Source organism: Paramormyrops kingsleyae, chromosome 4 (assembly GCF_048594095.1).
Source record: "Paramormyrops kingsleyae isolate MSU_618 chromosome 4, PKINGS_0.4, whole genome shotgun sequence".
NCBI lineage: Eukaryota > Metazoa > Chordata > Actinopteri > Osteoglossiformes > Mormyridae > Paramormyrops > Paramormyrops kingsleyae.
Genome location: NC_132800.1, coordinates 20,970,638 through 20,990,179, shown reverse-complemented (window position 1 = coordinate 20,990,179; position 19,542 = coordinate 20,970,638). Strand labels below are relative to the sequence as shown.

Genomic DNA, 19,542 nt, shown 5'->3' with positions numbered 1-19,542 from the left:
TTATCCGAAAAGAGGGCTTGTCGTTAGAGCTGAGAGTGGTGTGAAAGGTTTAACCTTTTATACAGTATTATACAAGTTTAGATTCCCACACGTGGTGTCTAAGCAAATGCCACAATGTTGGAGGTGTTTGAGCACATAAACGAACTCCCATATTATGTCCCATATTTATTTATCGTCTTCGCAAATAGTGGAGGCTAAGAACAAGCTTTTATAAAATAAACTCCAAAAAACACATCTTATAACATCCCTCTTCGTCTGATCCTTCTCCAAGAATTGAAAGGGATATCCTAATTTGCAAAACGCGAAACACAGGGTAACACACAGAGTAACAGCACAGAAAGGAGGCAACGATCTTTAAATGGCGCTAGAGACTGCAAGACCACACAGGGAAACATTTATAATCTTTGGATAAAATTGCACGACCCGAATAAAGTGAACTAATGAAACTATCATACAAAGCATTAAGGTTATGCGTCGCATATTTTCCGCGTGTTCTTGGCGCTTTGTAGTTCATACTTCTTTGATAACATAATAGATCTAAAGAACGCGTGGTCCTGACATAAAATGCTGACTCGTGGACAAGTGAGAAGAACACTAATTTCCACAATTTAGCAGCTATTCTGATTGCGTCTATCTGTTAATGCTTATACATACACCGATGTGGCGCCTTACCGTCAAAGCCTAAACCCCAGAATTTGGCCCCTCCTACCACTTTCAAACTCTTATACATGGGGGGAATCACGAAAGTGCTTCAAATTAGTAAACACGATAAATCATCGATGGTTGTACAGTGAACTCAGAAATAGTACATTTTGTATTTATATACATATATAAACATATAAAATCTGGCAACATAACCTATAAATGAACGAAAGTGAGTATAATGTCCTTCATGCACCCCTACGGAGACTAATGCTTACGCCCCAAAGCGCGCTTAGTACTGTTTGGCGCTTATGTACTGTTAGAGGAAGAAATATTGCTACGAAAATAACTTTGTGTTGTTTTGTGTCCGCTGATCAGTCACTTCTTTTCACTGGATTACCTTCTTCAAAATAATGTCGGATGAGGAGCTGAAAGTTCCGGACGAGCTGTTTAAAGATGTCAAATTCTACGTGGTTGGGGATATTGACCAAAAGGTGAAATGATCCTAAAAGCTACATAGCTAACTGGCTATCAGTTCTTGTTTACAAAAAAAAAACACTAACAAGTATTGCTCAATGGGGGGACCTCTTCCATGCGCATTGGGAGAAACCTCCACATGGAAAAAAGTTACGATCGTATTAGTTACCTTTGAAACTGCCTTTGAGAATTAAGAGTTTTCATAGCTACCATTCTGCAGTGGTGTGAATTGCTTGGCTTGGTCGTACCTAGCTTGCTAATGCATTAAAGTGCCGATCGAGTGGCTGCACGGAGTTTGATATTGCGGAGTCGGTTTTCTCGTGCTCTTATCGGTGCTTATTTTGTTCAAACCGATGCCTGGCAAATGAGCCGTATGTGTTTTAATTGATTGACTCCTATGTCTTGCTGAATTATGCGCTTCGTTCTGCGCATGCTCGGGGCTGTGTAATGAGCGGATGGCGCACGGGGTTTAACTTCCTGCCATATAGTGAGACCGAGAGCGAAGATGGGCTGGCAGCTACTGTATCATTAACACACGTTTTCAAAACGTGATGATAAGTGGCAGCCAGACACTGTACTTGTTTATGTTGCCGTTCCGTGTTTTTTCATTGCTATTAAATAGAATAGATAACATGTCGTCGTTTGTATGATTCTTGGTTTTGGTGACAAATATGTAAATGTAAACAAATGGTTAATATCTCGGTTCCTACACACATGGTAGTCGTTATAATTTAATTTTTACTGACTAAACAGCATAATTCTTTGTACTTATGTGTTTTGTGCGTCAGGTTGATTACTGCATGTGTTTCTTTAGGTGGTGCAGTTACTCAAGGCAGGTAAGGCAAAGGAGGTCTCCTACAATGCATTGGCCACCCACATCATAGCTGAGGATGGGGACAATCCCGAAGTTGGAGAGTCCCGCGAGGTCTTCGACCTGCCTGTCGTCAAGGTTCGCACCCCTCCCGCCCCGAAAGACACTTGCTGCAGATTCACTTGTGTTGTATTCTGATTGACGTCGCTAAACAGCCTGTCTAGCATGACGTCACATTGAAGCTCCTCTGCGTGGATGGAATTCTGGACCAAAAAATAAATGCACATATTCAATGTTTTGCTTAAATTTAATTGACCTGTTTAACCGAACAGAGATTTATTTATCTTACATGGCTGTAGTGGTACTAGGAATAACACAGTCAGGTGCAGTGACACGATGAAGCAATTGTGACTAATATAATATCTGATATATGTTTTCTCCTTACAGCCTGCTTGGGTGATTTTGTCTGTGAGATGTGGAGACTTGCTTCCGTATCCTTTTACAGTCCTCTGGACACACTAGGTTGCAAGCTCTCTAAAGTCCGACACCCCTGAGCTGCCGACAGCACAGCCACAGCCACCCTGTTCTCATTATTTCTTTGTTTTTGTCTTTTTCTGGGCTGGTTCTGTCGTCATGGATAAATATATGTCATGTGAAATTTTTCAAACAGCTAGTTGAAGCCAGAACGGCCCTTGAGACTTTGACAGTAAGTTTGGTTATGTGATGTGTATTGCTCAACGCACATAGCCCTGTTGCGTGCAGGACAATTGTTCTGAATCAGAATCCTTTTATTTGCCAAGTATGAAAAGTACAAGGAATTAGTTTTGGTGCATGAGGCGTACAGTTAAACATACAGTCACACGAAAGACATTAAATAGAATGTAAATTGTAGTGGAAATCTGCAAAAATATATAAACATGTATACATATACACTCCCAGTCAAAAGTGTTTGCACTCCACAGATTTTTACTGCTTTTTCATTTATTTCATAAACTGCAGATTTTCAATTCTTTAGCACTTGAAAGTTGAGTGAACAACTATAGATGGAAGAATCTCAAATAAAAAATCTCTTTATAACATGGAAAGAGCATGTAACAGTAGGTGTGCTTGGGCAAGCGAATGGTGTGTGTGAATGGTGTGTGTGTGTGTGTGTGTGTGTGTGTGTGAGTGTGCCATGCGATGGGTTGGCAACCCATCCCGGATAGGCTTCAGACCCCCCCCCCCCCCCGTGAGCCTGAATAGGATAAACATTTTTATAAGATGGATGGATGGATGGACGGACGGATGGACGGACGGACGGACGCATAGAGTATGTAACAGTGCATGTCTGACATCCTATTAACTGTTTGTGTGGTGATGGCATGGTCACATTCTATGCTGTCCTTTAACTTTAAATGCACTACTTAACACTTTCATCCCATGTAACTAAAAATAAACTCAATATACATGTTCTTTGCTCACCATTTGAGTGCCTTTATTAAGAAAATGTCGTATCGTTAATCAAAGTAACCTTGTAGAAAGAATGCCTGGAATGTTCTCTGCTGTTAATACTGCTAGAGGAGGCTACTTTTATGAACGATATGACATTTTCTTGTTAATAAAGGTACTCAGACAGTGACAGTAAACTCATTGGTTAGCAAAGAACATGTATATTGAGTTTATTTTTAGTAAATGTTAAGTGAGTAACATGCACATGTAGAAAATGTCATTGTGTGCAAAAACCTTTGACTGGTAGCGTAAGTAATGGTGAGATCATTTGGCAGCTAGATACCTTGAGTCACGTACATTAAAACATATGAAATATCTGGTTTGTGCCATTTTTGTTCTGAGTATCTAAGAGTTTTCACCCAGAAATCTTTTAGTAATGATTTGGTATAAATAAGTATGTTGAACATCTGCTTTCCTAAATGTCATTTTGGATAAAGTTATATGCCTGGTATAATACACAATGGTATATTTTTCTTAGTGCACGTTTTACAGAGTGACAGGTTTCTCCCCAGAATCTGGGCAGGTATTCTTCGGTGTCACTGCATGTCTACCCAAGGTACGTGAAGCATGGTTCATGTCTTCCAACCCATGCCTGGTAACTGTTTGTTAGTGAGTTACCAGTGTCAGGGAATGACTCTGCTCATACGGGGAATGAAAGCATCGTATCTCTGACCTGCGCTCTCTCCTTTTAGCTGCCAGAGGACCTGAACGCTCTATGGGCGCTAATTACTTTCTATGGAGGAGACTGTCAGCTTAATCTTAACAAGAAGTGCACTCACTTGGTTGTGCCCGAACCGAAAGGGGTAATTATATCTGTCTTTCTCCCTGTTTATTGTTGTCCGTTTTTTTATTTCCGTCTTTGCCTTTTTAATGGTGGTGGAGAAATTGATGTTACTATAATATATTTAGAAAGCTTAAATCAATATTTTCAAGTTCCTCTGCCAAAGCGTTAGCTCAGTTAATAATTCCGTGTCAATAGACACTTTTATGTTTTTAAAGTATTATATTAATAAAAGTCTAAAGAATGGCGGTGTTTTCAGAACTGCTGTTTTTAGTGGCTTTTTTTAGTGCTCTTCTCCTGGAGTTTTTGTCTTTGTATTTTATATGCAGTTGATTGGGCACCTTTTACGTCCTGACAGTAAAAGGCAATTGGAATGGCTAGCGTGATGCTAAGTGGCTATTTTATTGCCAAGGGGCTTGTATTGGTTCGGGTAATGCTAAGGGTTTCGGAATGTGAGTGTGCCGCCAAGGGGGTCAGAATTGGTAGCAACGAATTGGTAGTATAATGCTAAGAGGCCTGGGAGGGACAGTGTATTGCTAAGAGATTAAGAATGACTAGCGTAATGCTAAGTTTGGAGTTAGCCAGGAATACAGGTGGTTTTATTTTTGCGCATTTTGCATTTTAATCAGCTTTAAGGAGAAGATGGTCTTTGTGCGGGTCCTCGTCCTAGTGTTGTCTGAGGGGCCTGTTTGCCTGTCGTCAGTTTGGGCCGGTTTGGACTGGTTTTTATTGGTCAGGCCTTTAGGGGAGCACTTTGTTTAACCCTTATGACAGGAAGGGAACTGGGGGGTTTATGGCCACTTCTGGGGGGAATTCTGGGGGAGTGCTGAGCAGGACCGTAACCCTCCCTGGCTTCAGACAGCCCCATCATCGCATTCGGCGTCTACCTGAATGCGCTGGACTTACCAGATAGCTAAACTGAACTTGCAGAGATGCTGTTAGTGCTGCTGATTCTGATCAGGTCTGTTTTACGCCGCAGTGAGTTTCGTCAGCCCTTTGACAGTCATTGCCCTTTATTCAGTTGCCTGTTATTCCATATATTTTTTTTTTTTTTTAGTCCAGTTGATTCTTTTTAGATGAAAATCTAACAAGGTGGTCTCGCATGACATTCTGTTCTTTTCACATCTTTCTCAGCGTTCAGAAACTGTCACCTCCAGCCGTTCCGGTCTCCCTGGACTTTTATATATGTGGTTGCAGGAGTGTAGAATCCCTTTGTCATCTGTTAACATGGGGAAAACCTAGTATGGATGTTGTATGTTTTCATATATGGAACTATTGTGGAAAAAGTGGATTGCTTAATTATTTAATTATGTTAAGTTTATATGTATACTGAGCATGTAAATTGTTGGTTCCAAGGCGATTTGATTACAATTACCGAAGGAGCGATTCCATCCATCTTTAATTGCTATCCTTATTAATTTTGACAAATTGATTATTCAATTATTTTTAATAACCTAAATTCAAACCATTTAACCTTGCTGAAAAAATTCACAAATATCACCATGGGAACTTCATTACATTATGGAATGCAAAGGAAGTAAAATCTCAGAACATTAATTTTTATTGTTATTATTAATCTGGGAGAACACTCCAGTGTAAAATTTTCAAAAGGCTGACTAGTGAACTGTACCGAAAAAGGTAAAACAAGCTACCTGATGGGGGGGGTTTGCCGGCGGTGCTGCTTGCTGATAGGGGGGTTTGCCGGCGGTGCTGCTTGCTGATAGGGGGTTTGCTGGCGGTGCTGCTTGCTGATAGGGGGTTTGCTGGCGGTGCTGCTTGCTGATAGGGGGGTTTGCCGGCGGTGCTGCTTGCTGATAGGGGGGTTTGCTGGCGGTGCTGCTTGCTGATAGGGGGGTTTGCTGGCGGTGCTGCTTGCTGATAGGGGGGTTTGCCGGCGGTGCTGCTTGCTGATAGGGGGGTTTGCCGGCGGTGCTGCTTGCTGATAGGGGGGTTTGCCGGTGGTGCTGCTTGCTGATAGGGGGTTTGCCGGCGGTGCTGCTTGCTGATAGGGGGTTTGCTGGCGGTGCTGCTTGCTGATAGGGGGGTTTGCCGGCGGTGCTGCTTGCTGATAGGGGGGTTTGCCGGCGGTGCTGCTTGCTTATAGGGGGTTTGCTGGCGGTGCTGCTTGCTGATAGGGGGGTTTGCCGGCGGTGCTGCTTGCTGATAGGGGGGTTTGCCGGCGGTGCTGCTTGCTGATAGGGGGGTTTGCTGGCGGTGCTGCTTGCTGATAGGGGGTTTGCCGGCGGTGCTGCTTGCTTATAGGGGGGTTTGCCGGCGGTGCTGCTTGCTTATAGGGGGTTTGGCGGCGGTGCTGCTTGCTGATAGGGGGGTTTGCCGGCGGTGCTGCTTGCTGATAGGGGGGTTTGCCGGCAGTGCTGCTTGCTGATAGGGGGTTTGCCGGCAGTGCTGCTTGCTGATAGGGGGTTTGCCGGTGGTGCTGCTTGCTGATAGGGGGTTTGCCGGCGGTGCTGCTTGCTGATAGGGGGGTTTGCCGGCAGTGCTGCTTGCTGATAGGGGGTTTGCCGGCAGTGCTGCTTGCTGATAGGGGGTTTGCCGGTGGTGCTGCTTGCTGATAGGGGGTTTGCTGGCGGTGCTGCTTGCTGAGCTTTCTGGCGCAGATTAGCGGAATGATGTTAAATCGTTTTTTATTCTGTGGAAAACCAAAGATCGATCTGCGGGCTAGATTTAATAATGAATTATAAACATGTCACAGGCTGATACTTTGAGACATCTTCTAAGAGATGAATGAGCTGATGAAATCCCTCGTGCTCAACTAGGGAAGTTGGCTGATTTCCAATGCAATCATCTCCATTATTTTAATAGTGTTTTTAGCTCTGGTGCTGCTAACTTTGAATACTGAAAGGTTTATACACTTCATGGACAGAAGTATTGAGACACAGCTCATAATAATCAAAATCAGGTGTTTCATTCAGACCCATTGATAAAGGTATATAAAATCAAGCACCTAGCCATGCAGTCAGGTTTATAAACATTTGTGAAAGAATGGGTCATTCTGAAGAGCTCAGTGAATTCAAGCGTGGTGATGTCATAGGATGCCACCTTTCCAATTAGTCAGTTCATGACATTTCTTCTCCGCTAGATGATCCCCCGTCAACTGTAAATGGCATTATTGCAAAGCGGAAGCATTTAAGAAACAACAAACTGAGCCACAGAGTGGCAGAGCATGTAAAGTAGCAGCGGGTCGCTGAGTACTGAGGTGCCAACAGTGTGTTGACTCTGGCATTAACCCCAGCGCCGGGAGCTTCATGGAATGGGCTTCTATGGCCGAGCAGCTGCATGCAAGCCTCACATCACCAAGCGCAAGGCCGAGTGCGGGATGCAGTGGCGTAAAGCACACTGCCACTGGATTCCAGAGCAGTGGAAACACGTTCCATGGAATGATGAATCGCACTTCTCTGTCTGGCAGTCTGATAGATGAGTTTGGGTTTGGCCAGGAGAACATCACCTGTCTGACTGCATTGTGCCAACTGTAAAGGTTGGTGGAGGAGGGATTGTAGGATTGTTTTAGGGGTTGGGCTTGGCCACTTAGTTCCAGTGAAGGAATCTCTTAATGCTTCAGCAAACCAAGACATTTTGGACAATTCTATGTTTCCGACTTTATGGGAACAGTTTGGGGGAAGGCCCTTTTCTGTTCCAGCATGACATGGTTGGGTGAGTTTGGTGTGGGAGAACATGACTGGCCCGCCCGCACAGAACCCTGACCTCAACCCCGTCAAACACCTTTGGGATGAACTAGAATGGAGATTGTTGGGCATGAAGGCTTGGCTCATAATCAATGCCTGACCTCACAAATGCTCTTCTGGATGAATGGGCAAAAATTCCCTCAGACACACTCCATAATCTTGTGGAAATCCTCCCCAGAAGAGTGGCAGCTGTTATAACTGCAGAGGGGGGCCAACTCCATATTGATGCCTATGGATTTAGAATGGGATGTCATAGAAGTTCCTGTGGATGTAATGGTCAGGTGTCCCAGTACTTATGTCCATACAGTGTATTTCAGCTGATAGTATTGACCCAGATTGGATCGATGCCAATATCTTTATTTTTAATAAATATTGGCTAATACCAATATGTTAACCCAGATGTCGTGCATCTCTAAGGCTAACATTACTTTTTACTTGGCTAGCTAGTTAGTTGCTTCCGGGTCATTGGTTCCATAGCTTGCAAAATTAAAAAAAAAATAAATTTTTTTTTTTTTTTTTTTGCTTTTGTTTTCCAAAAGCATTATAGCACAAAGATAATCTTAACCATAAGAGTGAACATTGTGTGCTAAAAAACAGGGGCAAGTTTCCCCAAAGCATCGTAGAGCAAAGTCTACCAGGTAGCTCTACCTCTTTGAATGTTAATGAATTTGGTTCTGCCGTCCTACGTTTTGGGAATTTGTGTGCCCGTACTGGTGCTTTGTGTGTCTGTCGACGGCACGTGAACGTGAGAGCATGCAACCCTGAAGAAGGTTTGGGTTCGCCCCCAAAAATTGCTTCAGATCAGAAATTGTTTAAGGTGGAATTGCCACCTTAATAATTTTTTCATATTGATGCATCTTTGCACCCCTAATTCAAACATGTGTAACGATTCTATCTTTTCTAATACGTTGACCACTTGGCTCTTGTTTGGAACTAGATTGTTTTGCTCTTTGTTAAATAGACCAGCTGAGCTAGAGATTGCAGCAGTTGTTCCTCCCTGGGCGTATGGGGTAGCAGATGGAATATGTGTCATACGTGCGAATTGGATTCTGATGGTGGCCTGCCTCCCGCCTCTTAGGAGAAGTATGAGTGTGCTCTCAAACACAGCGGCATTAAGATCGTCACTCCGGAGTGGATTTTGCACTCGGTGGCGGAGAAGAGCAGGAAAGAAGAGGCCCCCTACCATCCACGGCTGACCTATCAGGAGGAGGAGGAAGAGGAGGAGAGTGAGGAGGAGTACGACCGCGGTTCTCAGTCGGACGGCAGCTATGTGGAGCGGCGTTCCCGCCGTTCCAGCCCTCCCTTCTCCCGGGACGGTTCCCCGCTGAGCACGACCCGCGGGCCGTCTCCGAAGCTCGAGCGGCGGGATGAGCTCATGTTCGACGACTCCTCCGACTCATCCCCGGAAAAAGAGGAGCGGAACCTGAACTGGACCCCCGCGGAGGTGCCCCAGCCCACCTCCGTGAAGCGGAGGCTACAGGACAGAGACTCGGGCCTCATCAATCTGTGTGCCACTGTGCCCCCCTTACCTGGCGTTACTCCCCCTGATGGCAGAGCTGCCATGTTGGGTCCTGGGCAGGGCTCTGCAGCCTTGGACAGGCCCGACGTCATGGGACCCTGGAACCCCACTGCACGGACTCTGAGGAACATCACCAACAACACCGACATCCAGCAGGTGCCCAGGCCCTCCAACGTGACCCAGGTATGTCATGATGCAGTCGATCTTCTGCGCGCCATTGAGATGCGTATCTTCTAACGCGCATTTGTTTCTGACAGATTTTACAGAGTCTTTCAGCGCCGCCAAAGGTCGAGCAGCAGTCAAATCAGGCCCAGATGGGCCACCAGAATCCTCTTCTGTTCAACCAAGTCAAGCCGCAGCCCCAGCCCATCGCAGCAGAGGCCCAGCAGCCTCCGTCGCATGGAATCCCGCAGCCGCTGCAGGTGCAACAGCAGCAGCATCAGCACCCACAGCACCATCCACTTCTCCACATGTCGCCGCAGCAGCTCATGCAACAGCAGCAACAGCAGCAGCAGGGTCCCCCGCAGGGCTACCTGCAGCAGCAACAGCAGCAGCACCAGTTCTTGCAACAACCACATCAGCAACAAGTCTTCTCGCAGCAGCTGCAACAGCCGCCGCATGCCTTCATGCAGCAGCAGCAGCAGCAGCAGCAGATTCGTCCACAGCAGATGCTTCGGCCCCCACTGCAGCCGCAACAGCAGCATGCATTACAACAGCATGCATTACAGCAACATTTGCAGCAGCAGCAACAGCTCCAGCTGCAGTTGCAGCAGCAGCAGCAGCAGCAGCAACAACAACATCTACAGCAAAACCATCATCAGCAGTTGCACCACCAGCAGCAGCAACATCTACAGCAGCAGCAGCAGCAGCACCTGCTGCAGCAGCAACACATGCAACTGCAGCAGCAGCAGCACCATCTCCAACAACAGCATCAACAGCAGCAACATCAGCATCAGCAACAGCACCAGCAGCTTCAAGGCCCAAACTCCCAGCAGCCCCTGCAGCACCCGGGCCCCCTGCAGCCCCTACAGCCTCAGCAGCTGTTCGGCCACGAGCCAGGCTTAGACAGTAAGGCCCGGGTCACGTTCTTCTTGAAGCTGTCAGATCGTAACACCCGTAGCCAGACGATAATCCTGACAGATCAGACATTAAGGTGCCCATCACTAGGCGAGACTAACGGGTATGTAAACCTCCCCCGTAGTTCCCGAGGACAGCTTCCTGGCCGGCTGCGTCTTCTCCATCGCCGACTATCCCGAGCAGATGGCGGATAAGCAGCTGCTGGTCACGTGGAAGCGGGTGAGTCTCGTAGTTTCCCCCACGGAGGGGGGGGGGGCAGCTTTCAGCTTGTTCAAGATGAAAATCTTGGGTGATTCTGTGCTGTTTCATGTCGGAGCGAGGTACTCTACCTCCTGATGTGCATCGTGTTACATCGCCGCCATGAGAGGATGTCCGGTGTTACTCTGCGGGTCCCTGTGACCTGAGGCGCCTGCTCTGTCATGTCAGCTTCCTGTGTGCTGCACCACATCCCTACTGAGGCGGTCCGGCCGTTGACCCGGAAGGGCAACTACACTTGTGCACTACACTTGTGACCTAGAGACTACGGGACCTGAGCTACTGCTGCTGTATTGCAGATCATCCAGTCTTACGGCGGGACTGTGGATTCGTCCCTGAGCAGCCGCTGTACCCACCTCCTGTGTGAGAGCCAGGTCAGCAATATGTACGTCCAGGTGAGTGCTGCCCCCTATGCACATACTGTCATGTGTGATTTCCTGTGGTTCTGTCTCTGCGCCTTGCTCTGTCTGTCTGTCTGTCTGTCTGTCACTCTGTCTGTCACTCTATCCAAGTCTGTCTGTCTGTCTGTCTCTGCGCCTCGCTCTGTCTGTCTGTCACTCTATCCAAGTCTGTCTGTCTGTCTGTCTGTCACTCTATCCAAGTCTGTCTGTCTGTCTGTCTGTCTGTCTGTCTGTCACTCTATCCAAGTCTGTCTGTCTGTCTGTCACTCTATCCAAGTCTGTCTGTCTGTCTGTCTGTCACTCTATCCAAGTCTGTCTGTCTGTCTGTCTGTCACTCTATCCAAGTCTGTCTGTCTGTCTGTCCGTCACTCTATCCAAGTCTGTCTGTCTGTCTGTCTGTCACTCTATCCAAGTCTGTCTGTCTGTCTGTCACTCTATCCAAGTCTGTCTGTCTGTCTGTCACTCTATCCAAGTCTGTCTGTCTGTCTGTCTGTCTGTCTGTCTGTCTGTCACTCTATCCAAGTCTGTCTGTCTGTCTGTCTGTCACTCTATCCAAGTCTGTCTGTCTGTCTGTCTGTCACTCTATCCAAGTCTGTCTGTCTGTCTGTCTGTCACTCTATCCAAGTCTGTCTGTCTGTCTGTCACTCTATCCAAGTCTGTCTGTCTGTCTGTCTGTCTGTCACTCTATCCAAGTCTGTCTGTCTGTCTGTCACTCTATCCAAGTCTGTCTGTCTGTCTGTCTATGCGCCTCGCTCTGTCTGTCTGTCACTCTATCTAAGTCTGTCTGTCTCTCTGTCTGTCACTCTATCCAAGTCTGTCTGTCTCTGTCTATGTCTGGATATTTCTCTGGCTGTGTCTGGTTATCTGTGGCTGTCTATGTCTCTCTTTGTGTCTGTCAGTCTCTGTCTGGCTGTCTCTGTGTGCCTGTCTGTGTGGCTTTCTGTCTCTCTGTGTCTCTCTCGCTCCCTCTTTCTCTCTGTCCCTCTGGGTGGCTGTCTTTCTCTGACTGACTGTCTGTGTGGCTGTCTGTCTGTCTTTCTGTCTCTCTATCTGTGCCTGTCTCTGGCCGTTTCCCTTTCCCTTTGTGTGGCTGTCTGTACCTTTTTCTCACTGTCTGTCTGTGTCTATGTCTCTGCCTGTCTCTGTCTCTCCATTTGTGCATCTGTCCGCCAGTGTGTTTAAGCATCTCTGAGCGGTTGTCTGCCCTTGTATGTGGCCCAGGCCTTGCGAGAGGGGAAGCGTTGTGTCACGGCCCACTGGCTCAACACCATCCTGAGGAAGAAGAAGATGGCCCCACCCCACAGGATGCTGCACGTGCCGTTCGCATTCCCACCTGGTGCCAAACCCTGCTCCCAGCATGTACGCATCACTTCCTGTCAGCACCATTCTAACTGGAGGGGGGGGGCGTTGGTCAGAATTTCTGTGCATGTAATTTCAGGTTGGTTGTTAGGTGGGTGCTAGTTATCTGAGGTTATATGGAATTAAGCAGACTTTTTTGGGTTTATTTTTTTTTAAATCGTGCGACCCGCAGATTATTTCCGTGACCGGTTTCGTGGACACGGACCGGGACGACCTGAAGCTCATGGCCTACCTGGCGGGGGCCAGGTACACGGGTTACCTGTGTCGCAGCAACACGGTCCTCATCTGTAAAGAGTAAGTGCTGTCCTCTCTGGCCAGAGATGAGGGCGTAACCGTGTGTGAAACACGCCCTAGGGCTGTAGCTTTGTTTGCATGTTACACTCTTATTATGGTAACACTTTACTTCATGGGACACAAATAATATAGTGTTATACTGTTACTAATGTATTAATTAACCACAAACTAAGTCTTAGCTACATAGTGATCTCGTGCTAATTCATCATTAATGAATTGTGACGCATTCTTCATCTCAAACAATTGCTGTATTTGTTCCTGTATCTGTTAATTCTGTGAACCTTTGTGAAATACTGAAGGAACCACTGAAGGAACAAGTAATGAACAACACAAGTGAAGCTCTGACCTCATGTTTGTTCGTCGTTAACGAATCGTGACGCGTCTTTTATCTCAAGTAGCATCTATATTTGTTCACGGTTTGTTCACGATTTATACTTCAGTAGTAACTGAGTTACTAGTATTTGTGTCCCGTCAAGTAAAGTGTTAGCGTTATTATTTAATATGGAGTTGGACAAAACGAGGGAAACGCGTAGCAATGTATCAATATCAGGGGCTTGATAAGGAGGATGGCCGCCCTCTGCCTGATTAGAGCGCCGTCATACAGGACCCAACAAAGCTGCCTCCTGTTGCTTTGAAAACTCACATATTGAAGTTTCACAGCTCTTCTATAGCTGACATGTCCTGCTAATCGGCCTAATATGACTCACCTAAGCGGCTGTGTGTGTGATTGTGATATAATTATTTCTGAGTCAACTCGCTTTCCATGTGGCGTTTCCCCTCGCTCGGGCTTCCACCGCTTTCATGACCTGTTTATGTGGCTGACATTCCGCCGTCACGATTTGTGTTCCGGATGGTGGGATTTATGTCATCACTGTTGTATCGGCTAAGAAGAAATGTTGTAACAGCTGAGGTGTAAGGAGTGGCTTATCCAGGGAAACCCCCACCCCTCCCCCCGACCCCTCCGAACTCAGGGCTAGCGGGCTAAAGTACGAAAAAGCCAAGGAATGGAGGATCCCCTGCGTCAATGCCCAGTGGCTGTGTGACGTCCTGCTGGGCAACTTCGAGGCCCTGCGGCAGATCCAGCACAGCCGCTATGCGACATTCGGACTCCCGGAACCGCTGGCGCCCAGTCCGCACCTGGTGCAGAACCTGCTGGGTAAGTGACCCGCTCTGCCGTTTTGACGCTGTGAGGAGGAGGCGAAACGCCCGACAGCTTGCATATTAACAGACAAACAGCAGGTGGCATGGCGGTTAAACACTTGGTCCAGGCAAGTGCCATTTCTCACTTTGGCTGCAATCTGCCGTGTGCCGTGTGGTGTTCTAGTAAATATCACTTATTAAAAAAGTGGAGTGTAATGAATGCATGTAAAATAATGAATTGCCCCCCCTCCCTGTTTTTAGCTATGCTGTGTTCTTTTATGTGTTTCATTAGCTGTCCACATAAGAATGGAAGGCAATGGAAGGCTTGTGTTGAGGAGTTATGTGGTGTATTTTTGTCATGCAGCTGCCTGGAGAAACCCCGTGAAGGTCTCCACAGAAATGCTGGTGGTGAGTCTCTGTCTGTGCTCTGTCTTAGCGTCATAGCGTGCATGCTCATAATCTCTACCCGAGGGCATATCAAAAACCCCTGCCTTGTTCAGTCGTAGGTGTGACGTTAGCCTGGATGCTCCTTATCACTCCTAAAGGATATGTCAGAAACCCCTCTCTGGTTGAGTCGTAGGTGTGTTAGCACGTTAGCCTGGATGCTCCTTATCACTCCTAAAGGATATGTCAGAAACCCCTCTCTGGTTGAGTCGTAGGTGTGTTAGCACGTTAGCCTGGATGCTCCTTATCACTCCTAAAGGATATGTCAGAAACCCCTCTCTGGTTGAGTCGTAGGTGTGTTAGCACGTTAGCCTGGATGCTCCTTATCACTCCTAAAGGATATGTCAAAAACCCCTCTCTGGTTGAGTCGTAGGTGTATTAGCACGTTAGCCTGGATGCTCCTTATCACTCCTAAAGGATATGTCAGAAACCCCTCTCTGGTTGTGTCGTAGGTGTATTAGCACGTTAGCCTGGATGCTCCTTTTCACTCCTAAAGGATATGTCAGAAACCCCTCTCTGGTTGTGTCGTAGGTGTATTAGCACGTTAGCCTGGATGCTCCTTTTCACTCCTAAAGGATATGTCAGAAACCCCTTTCTGGTTGAGTCTTAGGTGTGTTATCACATTAGCCTGGATGCTCCTTATCATTGCTAAAGGATATGTCAGAAACCCCTGTCTGGTTGAGTCGTAGGTGTGTTAGCACGTTAGCCTGGATGCTCCTTATCATTGCTAAAGGATATGTCAGAAACCCCTGTCTGGTTGAGTCGTAGGTATATTAGCACGTTAGCCTGGATGCTCATTATCACTCCTAAAGCATATGTCAGAAACCCTTTTCTGGTTGTCGTAGGTGTGTTATCACGTTAGCCTGGATGCTCCTTATCATTGCTAAAGGATATGTCAGAAACCCCTGTCTGGTTGAGTCGTAGGTGTGTTAGCACGTTAGCATGCATGCTCCTGATGTCTGCTGGAGGGCATGTCAGAAACCCGCTCTGAGACCTTGCCTTGTTTTAGTTTCTTCCATAATGGTTTGTGTGTCGATCACAGAGCATCCGCCTTCAGCACAAGCACAAGCAGACTGAGTCCAGCTCCCAGCCTCCTACCAAGAAGCCCAGGTGAGATAAATCTCCATGGCTCATCCCTCAGTATCCCTCCATTCATCTGGTGTTTTCTTGTTTGATTCCATATTTACTATTTGTAAATCATTGTGTCCTGCAGCATAATGGGCCGAATGGCCTCCTCTCCTTTGTAAATTTCTTATGTTCTTAATCCGCTGCCTCCATTACGGTTCACACATCAGCATATTAATGCTTCTTAGATGGTCGTAACCAGTACATTGCAGTTCAGAGGATGACCTACATCAACGTTCCCCAGTTCTGGTCCTGGAGGGCCAGAATCCAACTTACTTTACAGAATTTCTTGTTCAAACACACTGACTGAACCTGGTAATTAGCTGAGTAAGATGTGTTTAAGCAGGGAAATCTGCAAACTGTGTTGGATTCTGGCCCCCCAGGTACTGGGGAACCCTGACCTACATCATCAGTACCAGTGACATTTACTAGAAATGAATCAGGCAGGGGGGAAATGCTTTCCGGATGTTTGTTGACGCTCTGGGTAAACAGCACACCATCTGGAAATCTGAAAAATGCCTGTGAATGAAACGAGGTGATCCATAAGAAAGCCCATGAGCTATGTCCATGGTTTTTTTCAGCATTGGGTGAAGGACCCAGGAATATGAGTGAGTGGTGGGGAGACACTAGGGGGCAGTGTTGGGCAGGGCGCTGACGTTTTTTTGTTTCTCCTTAGCAAGGGCTGGGAGAGGCAGGGGGTCGGTGACGTTTATTTTGTAATTTTTTATGTTTTGTCTTGAATTCGTTTCATGGGCAGCAGGTCACACGATAACCTCACTCTCCATCCGCCGCTCACTCGTTCGCAGGCTTGAGGAGCTGCCGACGCCCTTGAAGAAGCTTCCGGCAGAGTCCACCCCGTACGTTTTCTTCACGGGGTTTGAGCCCATGCAGGTCCAGCTGTACATAAAGGTAACCATCTGTGGGGGGAGGAGTCACGGTACACATCTGTCTTCCTGTGTCGTCCAGTCAGTTTCCTCCTAACAGTGAGATGGCACCACTTCTCCAATCATAACGCAGCGTTCTTCGACCCATTGGCTGAGCTTCTGAAGAGATTTATTCATATGACCTGTAGAGGGCATGTATGTGTTTCCTGAGAAGAGAGGTTTGCGCGTTCAGGCGCTCGTCTCCGTGTCGCCTGTGCAGAAGCTGTACGAGCTCGGGGGGGAGGTGGCCGAGAGTGCCCAGAAGTGCACCCACCTCATCGCGGGCAAGGTGACCCGCACCGTCAAATTCCTAACGGCCGTTTCCATCGTGAAGCACATCGTCACGCCCGAGTGGCTGGAGGAAAGCTGGAAAGCCCAGAAATTTGCCGGTATGTTCCGTTGTAGTAGCCGTGTATTAATTCGGTAATTACCTGTTATTTTCATGGTGGACTTTTAATCGCAGAGTGCCTTTTAACGTTATTTTGACATGAATTATTTTGTGTTATATTTAGAAAAAAAATCAGTGGGGAAAAAAAAATACTGTTTATTAGTGACTAGAGTCTGTTAACTAGTAACCAATGAAAATGGACCAGTAAAAGTGTACCAATGAAAATGGACCATTGAAAATTGACGAAAAAGCCAGGTATCGGTTTGGTCCCCCTCATTTGAGATGATGAACCAAAAGCTTGGTATAGCCTCGTGTGGCCAGGGCGCGGTGAGCGAGAGGCAGGCCTGACCGCGGTGATCGAGAGGCAGGCCTGACCGCGGTGCGCGAGAGGCAGGCCTGACCGCGGTGCGCGAGAGGCAGGCCTGACCGCGGTGCGCGAGAGGCAGGCCTGACCGCGGGGCCCTGTGTCCACAGACGAGCAGAACTTCATGCTGAGGGACGCCGAGGCGGAGGTGCTGTTCTGCTTCAGCCTGGAGGAGTCGCTGAAGAGGGCGCGGACGGCACCTCTGTTCAAGGTGAGCGGGGGGACGTGGGGGGGCCACGGTGTCATGCCGTCTTCCTGTTATCACACACACAGAACGGGAACAAACAGCACATACATGGTGGGTGCTGGTTCTAATCGCATAGTCGGTGGAGTGATTTTATCGTTGGGACCCTGAGCAAAGCCCTTAAGCCCCAAATGGTCCAGGGTCTATTTGACCCCACTTTCAAAATAATCCATCACTCTGAATAAACGTTCTAGTAAATGTATGAAATGTAGGCTATTGTGAGTTGTGGGGACGGCTGAAATGCCAGAGGCTCAGATGAGTACATCTACTTCTAGGGGAAGTACTTCTACATCACCCCCGGGATCTGTCCCAGCCTGACCACCATGAAGGCCATAGTGGAATGTGCGGGGGGGAAAGTCCTGGCCAAGCAGCCGTCTTTCCGGAAGGTGATGGAACACAAGCAGAACAAGGTAGAGTGGCAGAGCCCGGGGTGTCGGGGTCGCATCCGCAAGCGATAACGATCGGGTGGCAGCGTTGTATGCGACGCCCCCCAAATCGGAAGACATTTCTTACGTAGCTCGTCATTTTTTGTTCCCTTTACCCTCCTCAGAGCCTTCCGGAGATCATATTAATATCTTGTGAGAATGACCTCCACCTATGCAGAGAATATTTCTTAAAGAACATCGGTAAGCCGCGAAATTTGTGTTCAGAACCTCGGTTGGGTGCGCGGTGCGTTTGCATGGCCTGGTATAACCTGAGGCTCTTCCTGTTCCAGATGTCCACAACGCAGAGTTCGTCCTAACGGGGGTGCTGACGCAGACCTTGGACTATGATTCATATCCTTTTCTAGACATCTACCACTAACAAACCTAAATGCTATAAAATCACAATAATACGGATTTTTTTTTTCTTCTCTTTGAATCACTGTGCTCTTGTCCAACGTACCTTGGTAAGTAATGGAGCACAACAAATATTTAAGGTGCTCTAGGTTCCAGTAATAAAAGCTTTTCTGATTGCTGGTTATAATGTTACAAACCACAGTCGGGGGTCCTTTTATTGTAGCTTTTTTTGAACCCTTTCTTCTTGAAAGGCCCCAAGAAGGCTCTGCTTGCCGTGTTAGCACGCCCATGCTCTTCCTGTGCACCCGTCCGCTTCCTTAACAATGCCACATATAAATTCACATGATGGAGCCTCCTGTGGACGCGATTGGTCCTTACAGGCCCCCCCCCGGGCGATCCTCCTCCTCCCGCCTCTGGACGGCCAACACTGGAGAAGGCCGAACAGGTTCCTGCCGGTCTGGGCAGTAGTAATGTACAGCTGCGTGATGCTGGTTATCAGTCTGCAATATTTTATATACAGTTACTACTCGGAATCAATGTCGTTGCATTTTTTTTTTTTTTTAAAGAATTGAGTGATGACAGTAAAACTTGAACGTAAAAAGAAAAAGCTGTTATTTTTAAAGACTTTAAATTATAGATCAAAATAAATGTTTTTTACTGTAAAGTTCTTAATCACGTGTTCTTTTTGTTCCCTTTCATGATTTTCAAATAAAACTTTGTGGCTGTCACCTTGTAATCGGCCAGTCGTGTTCCTGTCCTTTTTCTTGGGTGACCCGTCAGGTTGTGGTTTGCAGGGAGTTGACACACCAGGCTTTATCGCATGAGAATGGGTGATTCCTCGACACTAAATGTTACTGTGGGGGGGGGGGCCTGGAGCCCATCCCAGGCAGCCAAGGGCACCAGGCCGGGGGCCCGCTAGGCAGACATGCGTCCCACATCAGGGCACACGCACACGATTCACTCATTGTTTTGGGATTATAACCACAATGAAGTTTTAAGCTAATCTTTATGAAACTTAAAACTTGATGGAGGCGAAGTGTACGTGTCTAATTTTATTTTTAAGTGATTATTCCTAATAGACTTGATTTAATTAATTGTTAATGAAGTATTGGAGTACTTACTGATTTCAGAAAATTGGCTGCCGCTAATTTCTCCGCCGTCAGCCGCTCCCCCAGGTCCCTTTGGGCGCGTAGCCTTGGGCGGTCGGCGTACGGGAAAAAAAAAATTGAGCAAAATTAGAGCTGCCTCTTCAAGGTCACGCACCAGAATCGCCCGAGAGATGCGGAGGCTTGAGTGGGACTGGGAAAAAATGGCTATCGGCTGTTCT

At 47.2% G+C, this 19,542-nt stretch overlaps 1 protein-coding gene across 1 annotated transcript; it reads left to right on the top strand.

Annotated features, from left to right (window-relative positions):
• Positions 1–938: 938 nt before the first annotated feature.
• paxip1 (PAX interacting (with transcription-activation domain) protein 1) lies at positions 939–18,958 on the top strand. Its single transcript, XM_072710835.1, has 21 exons — positions 939–1,136; positions 1,934–2,068; positions 2,378–2,421; positions 3,911–3,974; positions 4,111–4,221; positions 8,982–9,605; positions 9,680–10,490; positions 10,624–10,718; positions 11,054–11,149; positions 12,377–12,514; positions 12,687–12,808; positions 13,780–13,964; positions 14,313–14,356; positions 15,435–15,502; positions 16,324–16,426; positions 16,661–16,829; positions 17,303–17,403; positions 17,712–17,846; positions 17,987–18,062; positions 18,152–18,216; positions 18,550–18,958. Exons 1-21 carry the CDS (start codon positions 1,056–1,058, stop codon positions 18,559–18,561), a joined length of 3,279 nt encoding a protein of 1,092 aa, XP_072566936.1. The 5' UTR covers positions 939–1,055; the 3' UTR covers positions 18,562–18,958.
• The last annotated feature ends 584 nt before the right edge of the window (positions 18,959–19,542 follow it).